Source organism: Anomaloglossus baeobatrachus, chromosome 2, assembly GCF_048569485.1.
Source record: "Anomaloglossus baeobatrachus isolate aAnoBae1 chromosome 2, aAnoBae1.hap1, whole genome shotgun sequence".
NCBI classification, from domain to species: Eukaryota; Metazoa; Chordata; class Amphibia; order Anura; family Aromobatidae; genus Anomaloglossus; species Anomaloglossus baeobatrachus.
The window spans coordinates 565,680,968-565,699,923 of NC_134354.1; the positions used below are offsets into that span (position 1 = coordinate 565,680,968).

Below are 18,956 nucleotides of genomic sequence, written 5' to 3' on the forward strand. Positions count from 1 at the left end.
ACATTTGGCATGGTTATCTTACTAGAGGTCAAAACCTCAGCAGTTTGACAAGTTCTTCCATGAATCGTCACATGAATAAATATCATATGGCCTGGTGGGAAGCTCACCGTGCTGCAATGCGGCCTAGCGGAGCCAACCATCCACCGCCTGCCCCTTCCAGTGCATCCGCGCGCTCGTCATCTTCTAGGACTGTGGGGACAGCTGTCACACCTGTTTTTCCACCCACAACTTCCACCACTGTAACCGCAACAGGCAGTTTGCTTGGTAGGTCGTCAGTTGGTTTGGAAGGGGAAACAAGTGATTGTGTACAGCTCTCTCAAACATCGATAGCACCAACGTTGGATGAAGGCAACATCATGTCTCCGCCTGCACTTTCCTCACAAACCTGCATTTTTCCAGGGACACCCTACTGAACACCGTCTACACACAGCAGCCATGTGGTCAAATAAAAGGCCACTTCCTGCGACCCATGACAAAGCTAAGAGGTTGACTCTATCCCTCTGTAAGCTGTTGGCTACCGAAATGCTGCCTTTCCGCCTAGTGGACACACAGGATTTTAGAGACCTTATGTCTGTCGCTGTGCCCCAGTACCAGATGCCTAGTCGCCACTACTTCTCTAAGAAAGGTGTGCCCGCGCTACACCAGCATGTCACACACAACATCACCGCTTCCTTGAGAAACTCGGTGTGTGAACGGGTGCATTTCACCACCGATACTTGGACCAGTAAGCATGGACAGTGACGTTACATGTCGCTGACTGGGCACTGGGTAACTATGGTGATAGATGATGAAGGGTCTGCTGCACAAGTCTTGCCATCCCCACGACTTGTGTGTCAATCCTCTGTCTGTCCAAGTTCCGCCACTGCTTCTGCCTCCTCCACCTCGTCTGGGTCCTCCACCTTCGCCCAAAGCCTGCCTAGTCAGGCCTCCAGCGTTCTAACTGCGCAGAAGGAATCACGCACCCCTCATTACTATGCTGGCAGCAGAGCGCAACGGCATCAGGCGGTCTTTAGCTTGAAATGTCTTGGAAATAAGAGTCACACAGCGGCTGAGTTGTGGGCAGCTCTGGAGACTGAGTTTAATAAATGGTTGTCTCCACTCAACCTGCAGCCTGGTAAGGCCGTGTGCGACAATGCTGCAAACCTGGGTGCGGCCCTTCGCCTGGGCAAGGTGACACATGTGCCTTGTATGGCTCACGTGTTGAACCTTGTTGTTCAGCAATTTTTAACACACTATCCCAGCCTAGATGGCCTTCTGAACAGGGCACGAAGTCTGTCTGCTCACTTCCGCCGTTCAACCACCGCTGCTGAGCGACTTGCATCGCTCCAGAAGTCTTTCGGCCTGCCTGTTCATCACCTGAAATGCGATGTGACGACACGCTGGAATTCGACTCTCCACATTTTACAGCGACTGCGGCAGCACCATCGAGCCCTGGTGCAATACGTCATGACGTATAGCCTGGGCCAACGAGATGCAGAGGTGGGGCAGATCACCCTGATGGAGTGATCTCAGATCAAGAACCTATGCACCCTTCTGCACAGTTTCGACATGGCGACGAATATGTTTAGCGCTGACAATGCCATTATCAGCATGACAATTCCAGTCATTTACATGCTGGAGCACACGCTAAACACTATTCGGAGTCAGGGGGTGGGACAACAGGAAGGGGAGGAACTACAGGAGGATTCATATGCGCAAGACACAACAACATCACCAAGGTCCAGACGTTCATCATCACCAACGCGGCAGGCATGGGACCATGGGGGACAGGGATCAACAAGGGCGCATGGTAGCAGGCGAGATGTTGAGGAAGGTGCAGGAGGACATGAAGATATGGAGGACGAACTGTCCATGGACATGGAAGACTCAGCAGATGAGGGGGAGCTTGGTCAAATTTCAGTTGAAAGAGGTTGGGTGGAGATGTCAGAGGAAGAAAGAACGGTTAGCACCTCTATGCCACAAACACAGCGTGGACTTGGTCCGCATGGCTGCGCAAGACACATGAGTGCCTTCTTGTTGCACTACCTCCAACATGACCCTCGTATTGTCAAAATTAGAAGTGATGATGACTACTAGCTTGCCACACTATTAGATCCCCGGTACAAGTCCAAATTTTGTGACATAATTCCACCCATAGAAAGGGACGCACGTATGCAGGAGTATCAGCAGAAGCTGTTACTCGATCTTAGCTCGGCTTTTCCACCAAACAACCGTGCAGGTGAAGGGAGTGATTCTTCCAGTTGTAACTTGACAAACATAGGACGGCCTCGTCATCTTCAACAGTCTACCCGTACCAGTAGGACCGGATCTGGTGCTGGTAACAGCAATTTTATGGAATCTTTTAATAATTTTTTTAGACCCTCCTTTGCAAGGCCACCAGAGACAACAAGTCTGACACATAGTCAACGGATGGAGAGGATGATACAGGAGTATCTCCAAATGAACATCGATGCAATGACTTTTCAAATGGAGCCTTGCTCCTTTTGGGCTTCAAATCTAGAAAAATGTCCAGAGCTCTCCAGTTACGCCTTGAAGATTTTGTCGTGTCCAGCTGCCAGCGTTGTCTCTGAACGTGTCTTCAGTGCTGCTGGGTGTGTGCTGACAGATAAGCGCACGCGTCTGTCCAGTGACAATGTGGACAGACTAACGTTCATCAAAATGAACAAGTCATGGATCCACAAGGAATTTACTACCCCTGTGTCATCCTGGGGAGAGTAAATGCTTGTGGATTTGGAATGTGCTTGATGCAAATCAAAACATCCTGTTTGCAACTAGGTCACAAGTGCTGCCACTGAATGGGTGGGTGTGTGTGTGGCACAATTTTTGGAAAAAAGGGAGGCTCCGCTTGGAGTAACCCTTGCTTGCTGTGTTTTTTAAAAATGATACAAGATGAACAGATCTGAAGGCAAGATGAAGGCAACATCATGTCTCCGCCTGCACTTTCCTCACAAACCTGCATTTTTCCAGGGACACCCTACTCAACACCGTCTACAGACAGCAGCCAGATCTCTGTCCCTCAGATGTGGACAAATAAAAGGCCATTTCCTGCGACCCATGACAAAGCTAAGAGGTTGACTTTATCCCTCTGTAAGCTCTTGGCTACGGAAATGCTGCCTTTCCGCATGGTGGACACACAGGATTTTAGAGACCTTATGTCTGTCACTGTGCCCCAGTACCAGATGCCCAGTCGCCACTACTTCTCTAAGAAAGGTGTGCCTGCGCTACACCAGCATGTCGCACACAACATCACCACTTCCTTGAGAAACTCTGTGTGTGAACAGGTGCATTTCACCACCGATACTTGGACCAGTAAGCATGGACAGGGGCGTTACATGTCGCTGACTGGGCACTGGCAAACTATGGTGAGAGATGGAGAAGGGTCTGCTGTACAAGTCTTGCCGTCCCCACGAGTTGTTTCAATCCTTGTTCTGTATGTAGAAGTTAATACACTGCTTCTGCCTCTTCAACCTCGTGTGGGTCCTCCACCTTGGCGCAAACCCTGTGTGGTCAGGCCACCCTTCCAAGCAACTGCGCACAAGGACTACCACACACCTCCTTACTATGCTGGCAGCAGAGCTCAATGCCATCAGGCGGTCAAAGTTTTACTTTGAAATGTATGGGAAATGTGAGTCACACAGCTATTCCAGAGAATAGGAGTCAGGCAGGGTCAAAACATTAATTGAGGAACAGGAACAGAATGGGACGGCCAGGACTTAATCAGAAAACAAGCAGAGGTGAAATGCGGATCGGCCAACAAGGTACATAAACAGCAAGCAGGAAAAGTAGTCAGGTAACAAGCACACAAAATCATAAAACTGAACTGGGGGTAAAATTAACCAGAGGTTCATAGCTATGTCTGGCAGTGGTCTGCAGACAGGATGGGCATAAAAAAGGGTGTGGTGTCTTCCCATTGGTTGTAGCTGAATGATGGTATTTCATCTGTGAGATACCCACCAGCTACATTCAGCCAGAGATTCTGCATCTGTCAAGGTAATGCAGCCCAGTGGGTGAGCATAACCTGCGTCCACCTGCGCCGCTGGCATGGACTCCTCTCCCATCATCAGCACTATTCATGAAAGGAACACGTTGTAACCTGGCGACCGTAGTACAAATTGACGGAGCGGACTCCGTTGGTGACTTAACAGCCGTGTGCAGCAATGATGCAAACCTGGCTGCGGGCCATCGTCAGGGCAATGTGACACACGTGCCTTGTATGGCTCACGTGTTGAACCTAATTCTCCAGCAATTTTTAAAACACCATCACGGCCTACATGGCCTTGTGCAGCGTGCACGCTCGCTATGTGCTCACTTCCATCGTGCGTACACAGCAGCTCAACAACTTTCGTCGCTACAGAAGTCTTTAGGTCTGGTGGTTAAACGCCTGAAATGCGATGTGCCCACACGCAGGAATTGGAATCTGCACATGTTGCAGCGTGTGTGGCAGCACCGCAGAGCCCTGCTGAAATACGGTATGACATATAGCCTGGGATAACTTGATCAAGAGGTGGTGCAGATCACGCTGCTGGAGTGGTGTCAGATCAAGGACCTATGCACCCTGCTACACAGTTCACAAATGTCGACGAAGATGTTTAGCACTGGCAATGTCATTCTCAGCGTGACAATTCTGGTCATCTACATGATGGAGCACACTGTAATTATTATTCGGAGTCAGGTGTTGGGACAAGAGGAAGGGGAGGAAGTACAGGAGGAGTCATATGCGGAAGGGATAACAAGATCTACGAGGTCCAGATGGTCAGCGGCACCTATGCGGCAGTCATGGTGAGGGAGAGGGATTAACAAGGGCACATAGTATCAGCAAAAAGTGTTGATGAAAGTGCAGGAGCCCATGAAGAAATGGAGGACGAACTGGCGATGGGCATGGAAGACTCAGCAGATGAGTGAGAGCTTGCTCACATTTCGGTTGTGCGAGGTTGTGGGTAGAGGGCAGAGGAATAATGCACGATTCTCACCTCTCTGCCACCAACACACCAAGGACTTGGTCCTCCTGGATGCACAAGACACATGAGCGCCTTCTTGCTGCACTACCTACATAACCCTCGTATTGTATGAATTTGAAGTAATCCTGAATACTGGGTTGCCACACTGTTAGATCCCCGGTACAAGACAAAATTTGGCGAACTAATTCCTGCCATAGAAATAGACGCACGTATACAGGAGTATCTGCAGAATGTGGTACGCAATCTTAGATCTACTTTTCCACTAAACACCAGTGGTGCACAGAGTGAATCTCAACGCTTTGTCATGGATAGGAGGAAATGGTCTTTTACTTGTCCACATCGGAGGGACCGAGGGCTGGCTGCTGTGCTGAGATGGCGTTGAGTACGGTGTCCCTGCACAGTTGCACTTTTGGTCATATCCCAAAATGAGTTGAAAAAGGACAGATGCTGTTGGAAAGGGGAACAGGTGTGTTGGAAAGGGGAAAAAAGTTTTGGTCCGTGGATTTGGTGGTTAAGCAACTGTAACATTTGCTGAAGAAACACCATCTGTTACAGTGGGACTGGCAGATTTGGATAAAGTGGTATATAATCTGTGACCGCTATATAACGAAAATTAATAAGAAAAGAAAGAGAAAGGTATATATCCCCATCAGCAGTCAGTGTCCACCGTGCTCCCAGTTGGAAAAGGAGAGGTTGGCAACTTGAAGTTTTGGTGGAGGATACAGAGCTGTGTGGCTATGAAACTAATAGTAGCCTGAACCGAGTTAGACGCCATTCTGATCTGGAGACTGTGAGCCCTGTTAGCGTCACAGGGTCCACATGCCCACCCAGCCCAGGAACTCCCTGTTAACAACACAGGGGCCATTGAGTACGCTGACCGTGTGCGTAGGGGCCACACCTGTGGACAGCAGGCGCATCAGCAGCAGCAGGCCTGTTAATGCCACTGGGCTGCACAAGCAGGACTGTTAGGACAGGAGCTGGTCTTAACCGTTCTGCGTTACCAACTGTGGTGGCGGCCTGCATCCACCACCCTATCCCTGCCTACCTCTGGCCTAAAGCCGCAATGGGTTCAACACATGGAGGTGTGTTCTTTCGGAGCATAATAGAAGACTGCGCACCTCCTTGTTGGCTCCAGCCCCTTTTATAACCTGGGTCCGCCCCAAACCAGGGTGAACCACAATGCACCTCCTGGAGACAAAAGTAGAGTGACACGTCATGAGTGGCATAACTAGCGTCCTATTTGGAAACGCAACTTCAATGATGACCTCATGGCTGCTATGACCCAAACACCTCACCAGTCATCGTCTGACCATCAATAATGCGGTGACAAGTCATAGGTGTGGGCCTCTGCAAGCCATTTGGGAGGATACCTGATGCCCTGTGGTCTATATGGGACCCCCACATCAGGGCCAGGGCCAAAGAGTTCATTACCGGACCTAGTCTCTGATGCAGGAAGTGCCTGAGCATGCTCAGTAGCATGAAATACAGTCTCTGAAAAAAGACTATCAGCTTTAGCATGGTGTCTAGGCACAAAACAGGACTTAGACCCGGCACGGAATGCAAGCACCTGTGCAAAGAGGCTTTTCACACTTAGTGTGGGAGCATGCGCTGTATCCCGAAATGAAGACTTAGCGTCAGGAATAACACAGTCAGGCTGAGCATACTCACTACGCGAAACACTAGAATTATGCTGCAGCTGGGGTACATCGGCACACGCATGCGCACTAGCTGCCTCTCCACACTTAGACGTGGAGGGGAAATTTGTCTTGGAGATGCTGTCTATGAACAGAAGGAAAAGCTAAAGGAAGCCTGACTTTCTATCCCTCCGAATTATGAAATGCAGCAATGAATTCCATGAGTTTGCTATAACATTAGCGTAGCAAAATGTGCATGAGGGTGTGATGTAGAGGTGCTAGAAATAGCTTGTCACCAGTGGGGCACTAATGGAATACAACAGCCAGTTCTATGATGCCACTAAATGGCAGTATTTTGTGCTATCATTATAGCTTATTAAAAACAGAGCAGGAGGTTGTCATGCAGAGGTGCTGCACATAGATTTGCAGTAGTGTGAATAGACAAAAGTACAATAGCCACGTTTAGGATGCCACTAGGTACACTGAGTGTTTGCTAGTATAATGGCTTAGTTATAATGAGTTGGAGTGTGCAGAGGACAAGAGGGTACAGTGGCAGGATTGTGGGGTCTGGGTAGAGGAATGGAAGCCTGCCTTTCTATTCCCTCCTAATGGTGAAATGCAGGGAGGAAATCCCTGACCTTGGCTACACAGACGCTGGCGCTGTTTTCAGGACCTGTCACCTTAACTCTGACCCTGCCGGTTTGAGCCCTTAAAAGGACTGCTATAAAGTGCTCTCCCTAAGCTGTCTAACGCTGTGTATGCAGCGCATACAGCTGTATCGGCTATAGGACTCAGGAGGACGGAGCTGCGACAGTGATGTCTGACACCAAAGACGCAGAAGGCAGATAATGGCGTCCTGGAAGAAAATGTCCGGTTTTATAATGCAGGGACATGTGACATGGACATCCTATCACACATGCCGTTGCTTCTCTGGCTCAAAGTCCACTTAGCTGTGTGTGTGTCTGGGATTGGCTGACATGCTGGCCCGCCCCACAAGACGCGCGCGCTTAGGGAAGGAAGACAAGAAAAAAAAAAAAAAATGGCGATCGCCATTATACAAACAGCAGTGATCTGAAGGCGCTGTTCACGCACACTATACACTGAAATGTGATAATAGTGTGATTCACAGAGTGACTTACACTATTACAGCAGAAACCAAGCTAGGATTTAGCTGTTTTTTTGCTGCTAGAACCGTTCTCGAACGTTTCTAGAACTATCGAGCTTTTGCAAAAAGCTCGAGTTCTAGTTCGATCTAGAACATGCCCCAAAATCACTCGAGCCTAGAACTGGAGAACCTCGAACCGCGAACCGCGCTCAACTCTAAAGAGAACTTTATTAAAGACTTTCACAAAACTATTGAGACTTGCATAAACTTTGTTTTTCACAGTTTGCTCTTAGTTATTGTTTGTATGTTTTCTATCATTCCTGAAGTAAAATAATTATCATTTCAGAAACATTTATTGATAGGTATATCATGTTCATGAAAACCCCCTAAATTTAAAGTCTTGACCCTTTTTGTCAAGACTTCTCCAGTTCGTCATGACATGCCGGATATCTGGTTATGGGACAAATCCTGACTGATGACAATCCATTCTTGAGTAATCAGCACTTGCAGTTTATTTCTGTGCTTTGGTTCTCCCACTTTATGATAATTGACCCGGGTCTCAGTTAGATTGAGATCTGAGGAGTTTCCTGGACATGGACCCAAAATTTCAATGTTTTGTTCACCGAACCACTTTTGCTTTGTGACATGGTTCCTTCATGCTGGAAAAATAATTGTTCATCACCAATTGCACTTTCTTTGTTTGGTGTTCTTGGAGGACATTTAGGCCGAGGCCACACTGGGTTATGTGCGACTCTTCGCATGAAACTCTGCACACGCTCGCAGCACAGCGGGAGCCGAGTGTCATGCAACTGTGGTCTGATCGTGCGATCAGACTACAGCTGCAGAGGGGGGGGGCGGCGCTGTGGAGGGGCAGGCAGGCGTTGCGGAGGAGAGGGTGGGATTTATCTCCCCCGTTGCTGGACGATGCGAAAATCGCCCTGCTCTCGTGTTACACCGGTGTAATGCGAGAACAGTGCGATGTTTTCTCGCCTTATAGACTTGCATGGGTATGAGTGGAACAAGATCACATTCCACACACAGCATGCTGCGACAGTTTTCTCGGTCCAATTAGAGCTGAGAAAATAATCGTTCATTGGTGCTGCCCCATAGACTAATATTGGTCCTAGTGGATTGCAAAGTTTTTTTTTTTTGTTTTTTTTTAGTTGCTTTTTTTTTTTATCGCATTTCACTCACACTGTTTTTCTCGCCATGTGTCCTAGGACTAAGGGTATGTCCGCATCATGCTTCTTGATCTGACAAAAAAAATAATGCCACTGTGTTTGACAAAAAAGACGCGGTGAAAACGCATGCGTTTTTTGATGCGTTTTTGTCACTGCATTTTTTTTTGTAATAAAATAACGTGGGTTCCCCCTGTTTTTCATATTTAGCACAGGAACAGCAACATCTGCAGGCTGCATACCTTGGCTTGTCATGAAAAATAGAGGGGATCCCACACTTTTTTTTTTTTTTAAATTATTTGATTTTAATTCTCCCCCCATTTTTCTAAAACCAGCCAAGGTGCAGGAGACAACGGGGGGCTAATATTATTAGGGTGGGAAGGCCCATCATTATTTAGCCCTTGCCAGCCTAACAATAGCAGCCCACAGCCGCCCCAGAAGTGGTGCATCCATAAGATGCGCCAATTCTGGCGCTGGACCCGGCTCTACCCGTTGCCCTGGTGCGTTGGCAATCATGGTAATAAGGAGTTAATGGCAGCCCACAACAGCCACTAAGCCCTAGATTAGTGATGGCAGTCGTCTGAGACCCCGCCCCATCACTAATTTGTAAGTGAAAGTAAATAAACACATACACCCCCAAAATCCTTTATTTAGAATAAAATACAAAAAACACCCTCTTTCACCACTTTATTAACGCCAACATACCCTGCAGGTCCGAAGTAATCCACACAAGGTCCCATGGCGATTCAGCGACTCAGCTCTGCTACAGCGAGCACCATAGAGCATGATTGACAGCAGACTGAGACAGAGCCGCGCGATGAGGATGCACTCAGGCAGTAGTGCGGGGCGGCAGCTATGACGTCAGAAATTCACTCTAGTTCATTCTCATCGCGCAGCTCTGTTTCTGTGTCGCAGCCTGATTTGTGGTCACAGGTGAAGGACTTCAGCTGTGACCACATAGAACCCGAGTAACGTCACCACTGATCACGCTGCTCACTTCAGTCACTCGGTTGATTTGCTGTCACAGGTGGAGGACTCCAGCTTTGGCAGTGGCTAACCTGAGTGACGTCACCGCTGATAGTGCGACTCACTTCAGTTGCTGCGTGGAGCTCACAGCGGGCAATCTTGTTCTATGGTGCTCGCTGTGACTGTCAGATATAGCAGTGCTGGAAGCGTGGTGGGACCTCGTGTAGATTACGTCGGACCTGGAGAGTTGTTTGAGGGGTTAATAAAGTGGTGAAAGAGGGTGGCTTTTTTTGTCTTTTATTTCAAATAAAGGATTTTTCGGTGTTAGTGTTTATTTACTTTCACTTACAGATTAGTGATGAGGGGGTGTCTCATAGACGCCTGCCATCACTAAGCTAAGACTTAGTTGCAGCTATGAGGCAATGGTAATTTCAGGCTCAACCACTTAGTTTAGGTGCTTAGGGGAAAAAGAGTCATAGATAGTATATAACCCCAGCACTCAAAATGAAAGCAAGAGAATTTTTTGTGATGCAAGTGAATTTATTGACACACTGCAAAAGTGAACCTAAACCAGAGCAACACCGACGTTTCGGCGTAGAGCCTTTCTCAAGGTAGTTGCATCAATGGTTACAGCTGGATGGCACGGGTCACATAGGCCAACCGAAATGCATAAAGGGAGGCAAGGTTCTTTCACAATTGCAGAGTGTGCTCGTATGCAGAGGAGTGACAGTGTCAAAGTGGAGGATGGGTGAACGCCTGCAGTAACGGCCTGTAGAAAACAGCAGAGGCTGGGTGTGTGGCAGCAGCGGCGTGGCTGCCATTAACTCCTTATTACCTCAATTGCCACTGCACCAGGGCAATCGGGATGAGTTGGGCAAAGTCCCGGGATTGTCGCATCTAAAGGATGCGGCAATTTCCGGACGGCTGCTGGCTTATATTTTTAGGCTGGAGAGCTCCCCATAACGTGGGTCTTCCCATCCTGAGAATACCAGCCCTCATCTATGAGGCTTTATCTTGGCTGGGTACCAAAATTGGGAGGGATTGCACGCAGTTTTTTTTTGTTTTTTTTCTATTATAATTATTTATTTTTACTTTAGGATATAGACCTGCCCACCGGCGGCTGTGATTGGTTGTAGTCACAGCTGTCACTACTTATTACAGTAATACAAAATAATGTTCTGTATTCATATAAAATTATTACAGTACACTAATACAAAATACAGTAAAGAACATATAAAGCAAATTAAACTGCACATTAGCTTACAATAGGATTGTTGGTGTGTGAGAAGTACAGTAAAGCAATGTGCTGCACTGGTTAGCCGAAAGAGTACAATACTGTATCCACAAATGCAAATGAATAGACATGCTATATAGTATATACTGTACTGTGCAATGGTATTGGTATACTGTATACAGTAAACAGTACATATGTACATAAAGTTACCTCCAGAGTGGGTCAGAACGCGGTGAAAGGGCGGAACTGGAAGTGTACACTGGGAATTTGCTCTTATTGCAAAGCATTGCTCTTAAACCAAGTTACAACTTTTTAAAAAGCTTTGCTTGTCTTGCAAAACGCTCTCAAACCAAGTTACTCTTAATCCAAGGCTCCACTGTACTCCCTTCCGTGGCCGGCACGGCTCTAGCGATGCTGGGCTTGCATTCCCAGGGCTCTCGTAATGCTGTGACGTCACATTACGCGATCTCCGAGTCCAATCAGTGCCGGCTTCCCTCTCCCCACCTTTGGACACAGGAGCAATCAATGGAAGTGAGAAGCAGCTGCTGCGCTCACATGCTATAGAATAACTCGTTTGCCCGAAGGCGGGGAGACAGAAGCCAGCACTGATTGGACTTTGGGCTCGCGTGATGTCAAATGAGCCCCAGGAACGTGAGCCCAGCATTGCTGGAACTGCGCTAGCCGCGGCGGTGAATATAGGCTTTTTTTTATTTTATCTGGGGGAAACGTGCAATCAGAAGTGGTTCTCCTGATAGTGGACAACCCCTTTAAGATCAGCTTTGCTTACACACTAGCAACACATGAAACAAAAAAACCCTGTCAGTAACTGTTAACGTAAATTGTAGAATTGTCCCTGTGTTATATACGGTGCAGTAATATGAACTATTTACCCACTGAGCCATGCGTGGCCTTGCATGTCAGTGCGGAGTATGGGAGGAGAGTCTACCAGCAGATGGGCTCTTCTGGGCTGTCTTTGCCCAGAATGAAGTAGGACCAGAACAAGATTGCTTCTGTCAAGCCGCAGCTCTCTGGAGACTAGCTGTCAGAAAACCATTTCCAGACAAGGAGCGTTCGTGTATGCGGCCGCCCTTTGAAGCATGTCACGTTGCCATGGTGATTAGGATGACTGCCTTTTTCTCCATCCTCTTAGCTTTACTCTCTCCTCTTCCAACCTTTTATGTAGTATTAGACATCAAAAAGTAAATTTAGGTCAGTAAAAAAAAAAAAATGGCTTCTGCAAGTGTGCGAGCGCAAGGAATTGTGGGCGAGTGGTATTTGCGAGCTGCTTTAAGATTCAGCCTGTCAGCGTCAGTAACTGCTTTCCTTTCTTCTTCTCTCATCTTGGGCATCGCCCGCGGCAGTGTGAGGAGAGCAGAGGGAGTAGATGTGGATGTATAGATTTTCTGCTGTCTGAGGTTCTCTCCGCCTCCTGTACGTCCCTCCGTGGTGCCTTACTCAGCCGATGCTTGAGAGATCTTGCTGTTCATAGAGCAGGCATCTCCTAGGAAGGGATGCAGATGGAGACTGTCACTGTGAGTCACGGGAAGCCACTCTGCAAATGGAGCCAGGGATGCTAGGAGCGCTCACTGTCAGCAGCTGGGAATGGGTTGCACTACGAGCGTGATCCTTTTTAAAGGCATTTGCACAGTATTGGAGAGAAACTGTGCTTATATCTGCAAACAGCAAGGAGAAAATAATGCTCTCGAGTACACCGCACACAGCTTGTCCAGAGAGGACTCCGGCATCACTCATTCATCTCTGGTAAATATGCATTGGCTTATACTTGCCTCTTGCTGCAGGTATAGATCGCAGTTACCCGCTTCTTGCTGCAGGTATAGATCGCAGTTACCCGCTTCTTGCTGCAGGTATAGATCGCAGTTGGCATACTGGGAACAGGATTTGTTTGTCGGATTACAATTAGGGTGTGTATTTTGTGGATTTTACTTTTTCGTCGTAGCATAAAATCCGAAAACCTTCTCATCTTCTTATTTCTCGGTCTCCTGAGGTTATATGTTGCTCATATGTAGAATATTCCTATGTACTGTCCACCTGTCCTACCATGCAGTGTAATACAAGATGCCGGTACGGTGTGGTAGACGGTGCGAGTCTGGCACGTAAGCTCGCCGCTGGCACACTTGGATTTCCCTGGGCTGGGGCTCCTCGCTCGGGCTATTCGTCACGTCAATTATGTGATATGTGTTTCATTACGAGAATTAATAAAGGAAAGTCACTCGAGCAATTCTCAGTGCCCTTGGCTGTCTAATGAATGACATTAGCTCCATGTGCCCCCCTGGCATTATAACATGCTCTCTGCTTTGTTTCTCGCATTAATATCCCAATGTGATTATATAGCTGTAATGTGATCTATATTGTGTATATATTGCTTTATTTCAGGCTTTTTCAATATTGTATTCCAATTATTCGAGTGGCACATACTGCCAGATACCTGCAACAGTCGGAAAATTTCTGGACCAAAAAACCTTCAAATCATTTCTGCAAATTGCTGATCTTGTAATTTCTCTCTTACCTTATTATCTGCCATCATAGCACTGAATCGGCAGTGATTAATTGATTAATTCATGACCATTAACAAATACTGTAAGAAATTCACATTGGTGTGGATGTAGCACCACATTTTGTGGTCAGATGTATTAAATCCTATCTTATATGTCTAAAGTCCTGGCTAATTATGGTCCTCATTAGCTTGTTCCTGATGAAAATTGCTTAATGGAAGTGCAGGGAAAGGTTACCGTAACTGTAAATACATATTGATTGATCATTATTTCACTGGCAGCCCAATATTCAAATGCTCATATGAACATGGGCTATTATTTTGTATATCTGGTGTATGCCACCTCCAGTTTCTAGTGTCCTAAAATTACAGAATGGTGGGGTATGTTATATCGGAGGTAAGATGATGAAAAGGTGGGAGCCACACTAACAAATGGATGGGGCCAACATTTTATAACTAGAAATCCAAAGGTTTTATGACCCATTATTAGATGCATGAGGGTCCTCCCCAGCCCCCAAACACTACACAGACATGATTTTACTGTCACTTATTTATAATGGGACAGCATAGATTATCGCCATCAATAAATTCAATCCATTTCAAAGAGAAAATTGTAATAAAAATCTACGCCTGCAGCAGGATTTACAGTTTGATGGTGGTCAAACCTAACACTCAGCGGTTTTATGCCTGGCTAGGGAATTGGCAGAAATTAAAGGGAACCTGTCAGGTCCCCTATGCCCTCTGTCATGTCCTCTCTGCCCTCTCTGTCGGGTCCCCTCTGCCCTCTCTGTCGGGTCCCCTCTGCCCTCTCTGTCGGGTCCCCTCTGCCCTCTCTGTCGGGTCCCCTCGGCCCTCTCTGTCGGGTCCCCTCGGCCCTCTCTGTCGGGTCCCCTCGGCCCTCTCTGTCGGGTCCCCTCGGCCCTCTCTGTCGGGTCCCCTCGGCCCTCTCTGTCGGGTCCCCTCGGCCCTCTCTGTCGGGTCCCCTCGGCCCTCTCTGTCGGGTCCCCTATGCCCTCTCTGTCGGGTCCCCTATGCCCTCTCTGTCGGGTCCCCTATGCCCTTCAGCCCAGCAGCATTGATACACGTATGCCCAAATTCCTCCCTAACCAGCCCTGTATAATGCTATTCACTAATATGAATGTTTAAAAAAAAATGACTTGTAAACTTTGCACTTCCTTTGTGAATTAGGGCCGTGACTAGTCGACGGGGTGTTAATTTCCCAGACTAGTCGGCCCTTTTTCCATGTTATCACGCCCCTGCGCATGACCGGAATTTCAGAAGACCGCTCACAGTCATGTGTTGTGAACTTCCGATAATGTCCAGAGTGCCTAATGAAGCCAGGAAGCGTAGACCCGGCTTCTGAAGTGCACGGATGTGGCCGATATGAGCCACGTGCATTTGTGAGATTTCCATTAGCTGGTGGTGATGCCGGTTTGTGGAAATAGTTATCCCGCCACAGGGGGGTGATAACATTGAAAAAAGGTTGACTGACTAGTCCGGGGCACTAACACCCCTGCGACTAGTTAAGGCCCTATTTAGCATAGGGAAAGCGAGGTTTATACGGCATTTATTTAAAACATTCGCATTAGTGAATGGTATTGGACAGGGCTGGGTAAGCAGGGAATTTGGGCATACAGTGTCCAGTGCTGCTGGGCTGGAGGGCATAGAGGACCGCACAGGTCCCTTTTAAGTTCAGTGTTCAAGATATTAGCAGGAGTTCACTACTTTTTCTGAAACTAAACCCAAGAACCAATGACTTGCTCACGTCCATGTTACAGATTTGTCTTGATAAATAAATATTAATACGTCTTGGTTGCCTGTCTCCCATATATGCTATCATGAGGAATCTGTTTAACTCAGGGATTTGGTCTGGCTGTGAAATAATTTATCATGGGGAATGGATGCTATCCTTATTTAATTCCATACCCATGTGCTTAAAGAATTAATAACTCTAATGGTAGTTTTTTCTTGAATGACTAAAGAGGATAATTCCTTCTGATATAATGTATTTAAAGAGAATCTGTCAGCAGGTTTTTACTGCCTCATCTAAGAGAAGCATAATGTAGGCAAGGAGATTCTGAATCTAGTGGTGTATCACTTAGATTACTGGCTGTAGCCGTTCTGACACAATCAGAATTTGTAGCTATCCTCATGTAGCTGAGCCCAGGGAGCTGCCCGCCCCCATATTAGTCTCTATATAGAGATTGTGTATTGGCAGTGAGGTGTATCACAGTAGGGGGCGTGTTGGACTTCTCTGCACCCCAGTTATTAGTCCTGTAATAAGGGTCCTGCTGCTTAAACAAACATAGCAAATAAACAAAAGATCAGACTATGCTAAAACAGGCATGCCTGGATTTGTGTTAACCCTTGCAGCATGCTGGCTTCAGCTTACATAGCAAAATCCTGGATATCCTTTAAAGCAGGGGTCAGGAACCTTTTTGGCTAAGAGAGCCGTAAACGCCACATATTTTGAAATATAATTCCGCGAGAGCCGTACAATATGTTTAAAGGGCCATTGACAGATCAATCGCTCCAATGTTCACTTAGTACAGCAAGGAATGCTCCTCCCTGCTGTATAAAGCCACAACTGGACTGAAACAATGGTAATTAGCAGTAAAAAAATCAAATAAATAACTTACATTGTGAACTTGTGATGCATGACATCAGTCCAGCAGTCTGGCTTCTTCTTTTTCCTGCGCATGACTGGAAGCTGGCATTCTTCCCACCTGATGTTGAGAGAATGCCAGCTTTGAGGCATTCGCAGAAGAAAGAAGCTGGAATATTGGACATGTCACACAACGCATTGTCAGTTATGTCAATTATCTATTTTATTATTTTACAGCGAATTATTGTTTAGGTCCAGCGGTGGCTTAGTGCAGCAGAGAGGAACACTCCTTTGTGTACTAAGTGACCGCTGGAGCAATTGTATCTGTCAGTGGCCCAGACACCCTGCTTCCCATACAGCCTGCACCCCCCATATCACACACACACACTGCTCCACATACAGCCTGCACCCCCCAGATCTCACACACTACACCCCCATATGTCACATACCCTGCTTCCCATACAGCCTGCACCCCCCCATATCACACACACACACTGCTCCCCATACAGCCTGCACCCCCCATATCACACGCACACACTGCTCCCCATACAGCCTGCACCCCCCATATCACACACACACACTGCTCCCCATACAGCCTGCACCCCCCATATCACACACACACACTGCTGCCCATACAGCCTGCACCCCCCATATCCCACACACTGCACCCCCATATGTCGCATACCCTGCTCCCCATACAGCCTGCACCCCCATATCACACACACTACACCCCCATATCTCACACAGCCTGCTTCCCATACAGCCTACACCCCCATATCTCTCACACCCTGCTTCCCATACAGCCTGCACCCCCCATATCACACACACACACACTGCTCCCCATACGGCCTGCACCCCCCATATCCCACACACACACACACACTGCTTCCCATACAGCCTGCACCCCCCAGATCTCACACACTACACCCCCATATGTCACATACCCTGCTTCCCATACAGCCTGCACCCCCCCATATCACACACACACACTGCTCCCCATACAGCCTGCACCCCCCATATCACACGCACACACTGCTCCCCATACAGCCTGCACCCCCCATATCACACACACACACTGCTCCCCATACAGCCTGCACCCCCCATATCACACACACACACTGCTGCCCATACAGCCTGCACCCCCCATATCCCACACACTGCACCCCCATATGTCGCATACCCTGCTCCCCATAATAATAATAATTTTATAATTATAATAATAATAATTATAATTTTATTCATTTATATAGCGCTATTAATTCCACAGCGCTTTACATACATTTGCAACACTGTCCCCATTGGGGCTCACAATCTAGAGTCCCTATCTGTATGTCTTTGGAGTGTGGGAGGAAACCGGAGTACCCGGAGGAAACCCACGCAAACACGGGGAGAACATACAAACTCCTTGCAGATGGTGTCCTTGGTGGGATTTGAACCCAGGACCCCAGCGCTGCAAGGCTGCAGTGCTAACCACTGAGCCACCGTGCCGCCCCGTGCAGCCTGCACCCCCATATCACACACACTACACCCCCATATCTCACACACCCTGCTTCCCATACAGCCTACACCCCCATATCTCTCACACCCTGCTTCCCATACAGCCTGCACCCCCCATATCACACACACACACACTGCTCCCCATACGGCCTGCACCCCCCATATCCCACACACACACACACACTGCTCCCCATACAGCCTGCACCCCCCAGATCTCACACACTACACCCCCATATGTCACATACCCTGCTTCCCATACAGCCTGCACCCCCCATATCCCACACACACACACACACTGCTTCCCATACAGCCTGCACCCCCCAGATCTCACACACTACACCCCCATATGTCACATACCCTGCTTCCCATACAGCCTGCACCCTCCATATCACACACAATACACCCCCATATCTCACACACCCTGCTCACATATCTCACCCTGCCTGTACCCAAACTTACCCCTCTCAAACACTCTGCACCCCTTCACATGCTTCTGTCAGTCTGCAGCCCTCATATGCCCCTCACCCTGCAGCCCCCCTCACCCTCATGTCCCCTCTTTTCTTATTACCAGTCATGTGTCCATTATCTCCTTCAGGATTCAGTATCTTGCTTTCTGCCCGGCCTCCTGTGTCTCCTCCCACACAGTCACATGGGCGTGACATCATCGCAGGTCCTGCAGGATGGAGATTCCGTCTGCTGTGCAGGTCAGGACTAGCACTCCTGCAGCTCAGACATGGCTGGTGGCCTCTCCAGGTCAGGGGCCCCTCTACTGACACTGGGCTCCCCTGACTCACAGTTCGGCCACTACACAGCAGCACTACACATAGACGCAGAGCGGCTGCCGGGCCCCTATGTGTACTAGTGCCGGTCTCCTCGGCGCATCATCCATTGCTGTCGCTCGCTGACCTCTCAGCAGGCGCGCAGTGATGACGTCACCGCGCTCGCTGCAGGGCTGTCAGAAGAACGCCGACAGTCACAGCGGGGAGAATGATAAGAGAGAGAGCGCGCCGCTCACTCTCTCATAATTGCTCTCAATTGTGCTGGCGCCGGCCCTGATCCTTCCCATAGACAGGTAGGAGCCCTGTCTGCGAGCCAGATACGGCCATCAAAAGAGCCATATCTGGCTCGCGAGCCATAGGTTCCCGACCCCTGCTTTAAAGGGTTTGTCTCATCCAGACAACCACTTACCATCGTACATACGTCATAGGTGGGGGTTCCTGCTTCAGAGAAACCCCTATTAGTAGACAACTCCGTTGAAAAAGCATCT

At 48.2% G+C, this 18,956-nt stretch overlaps 1 protein-coding gene across 2 annotated transcripts in view; it reads left to right on the forward strand.

Moving 5' to 3' along the window:
• The window catches only part of DOCK9 (dedicator of cytokinesis 9), a 426,004-nt gene that overhangs the window by 47,835 nt on the left and 359,213 nt on the right, over positions 1-18,956 (forward strand). The window contains exon 1 of one of the 2 annotated variants that reach the window (XM_075336720.1): positions 12,412-12,836. The exons of the other annotated variant lie outside the window; for it this stretch is intronic. Coding sequence (XP_075192835.1) covers positions 12,678-12,836 — 159 coding nt within the window. The 5' untranslated portion in view covers positions 12,412-12,677. Of the gene's footprint in view, positions 1-12,411; positions 12,837-18,956 lie in introns of those variants that run through there. 2 annotated transcript variants of the gene reach the window in all.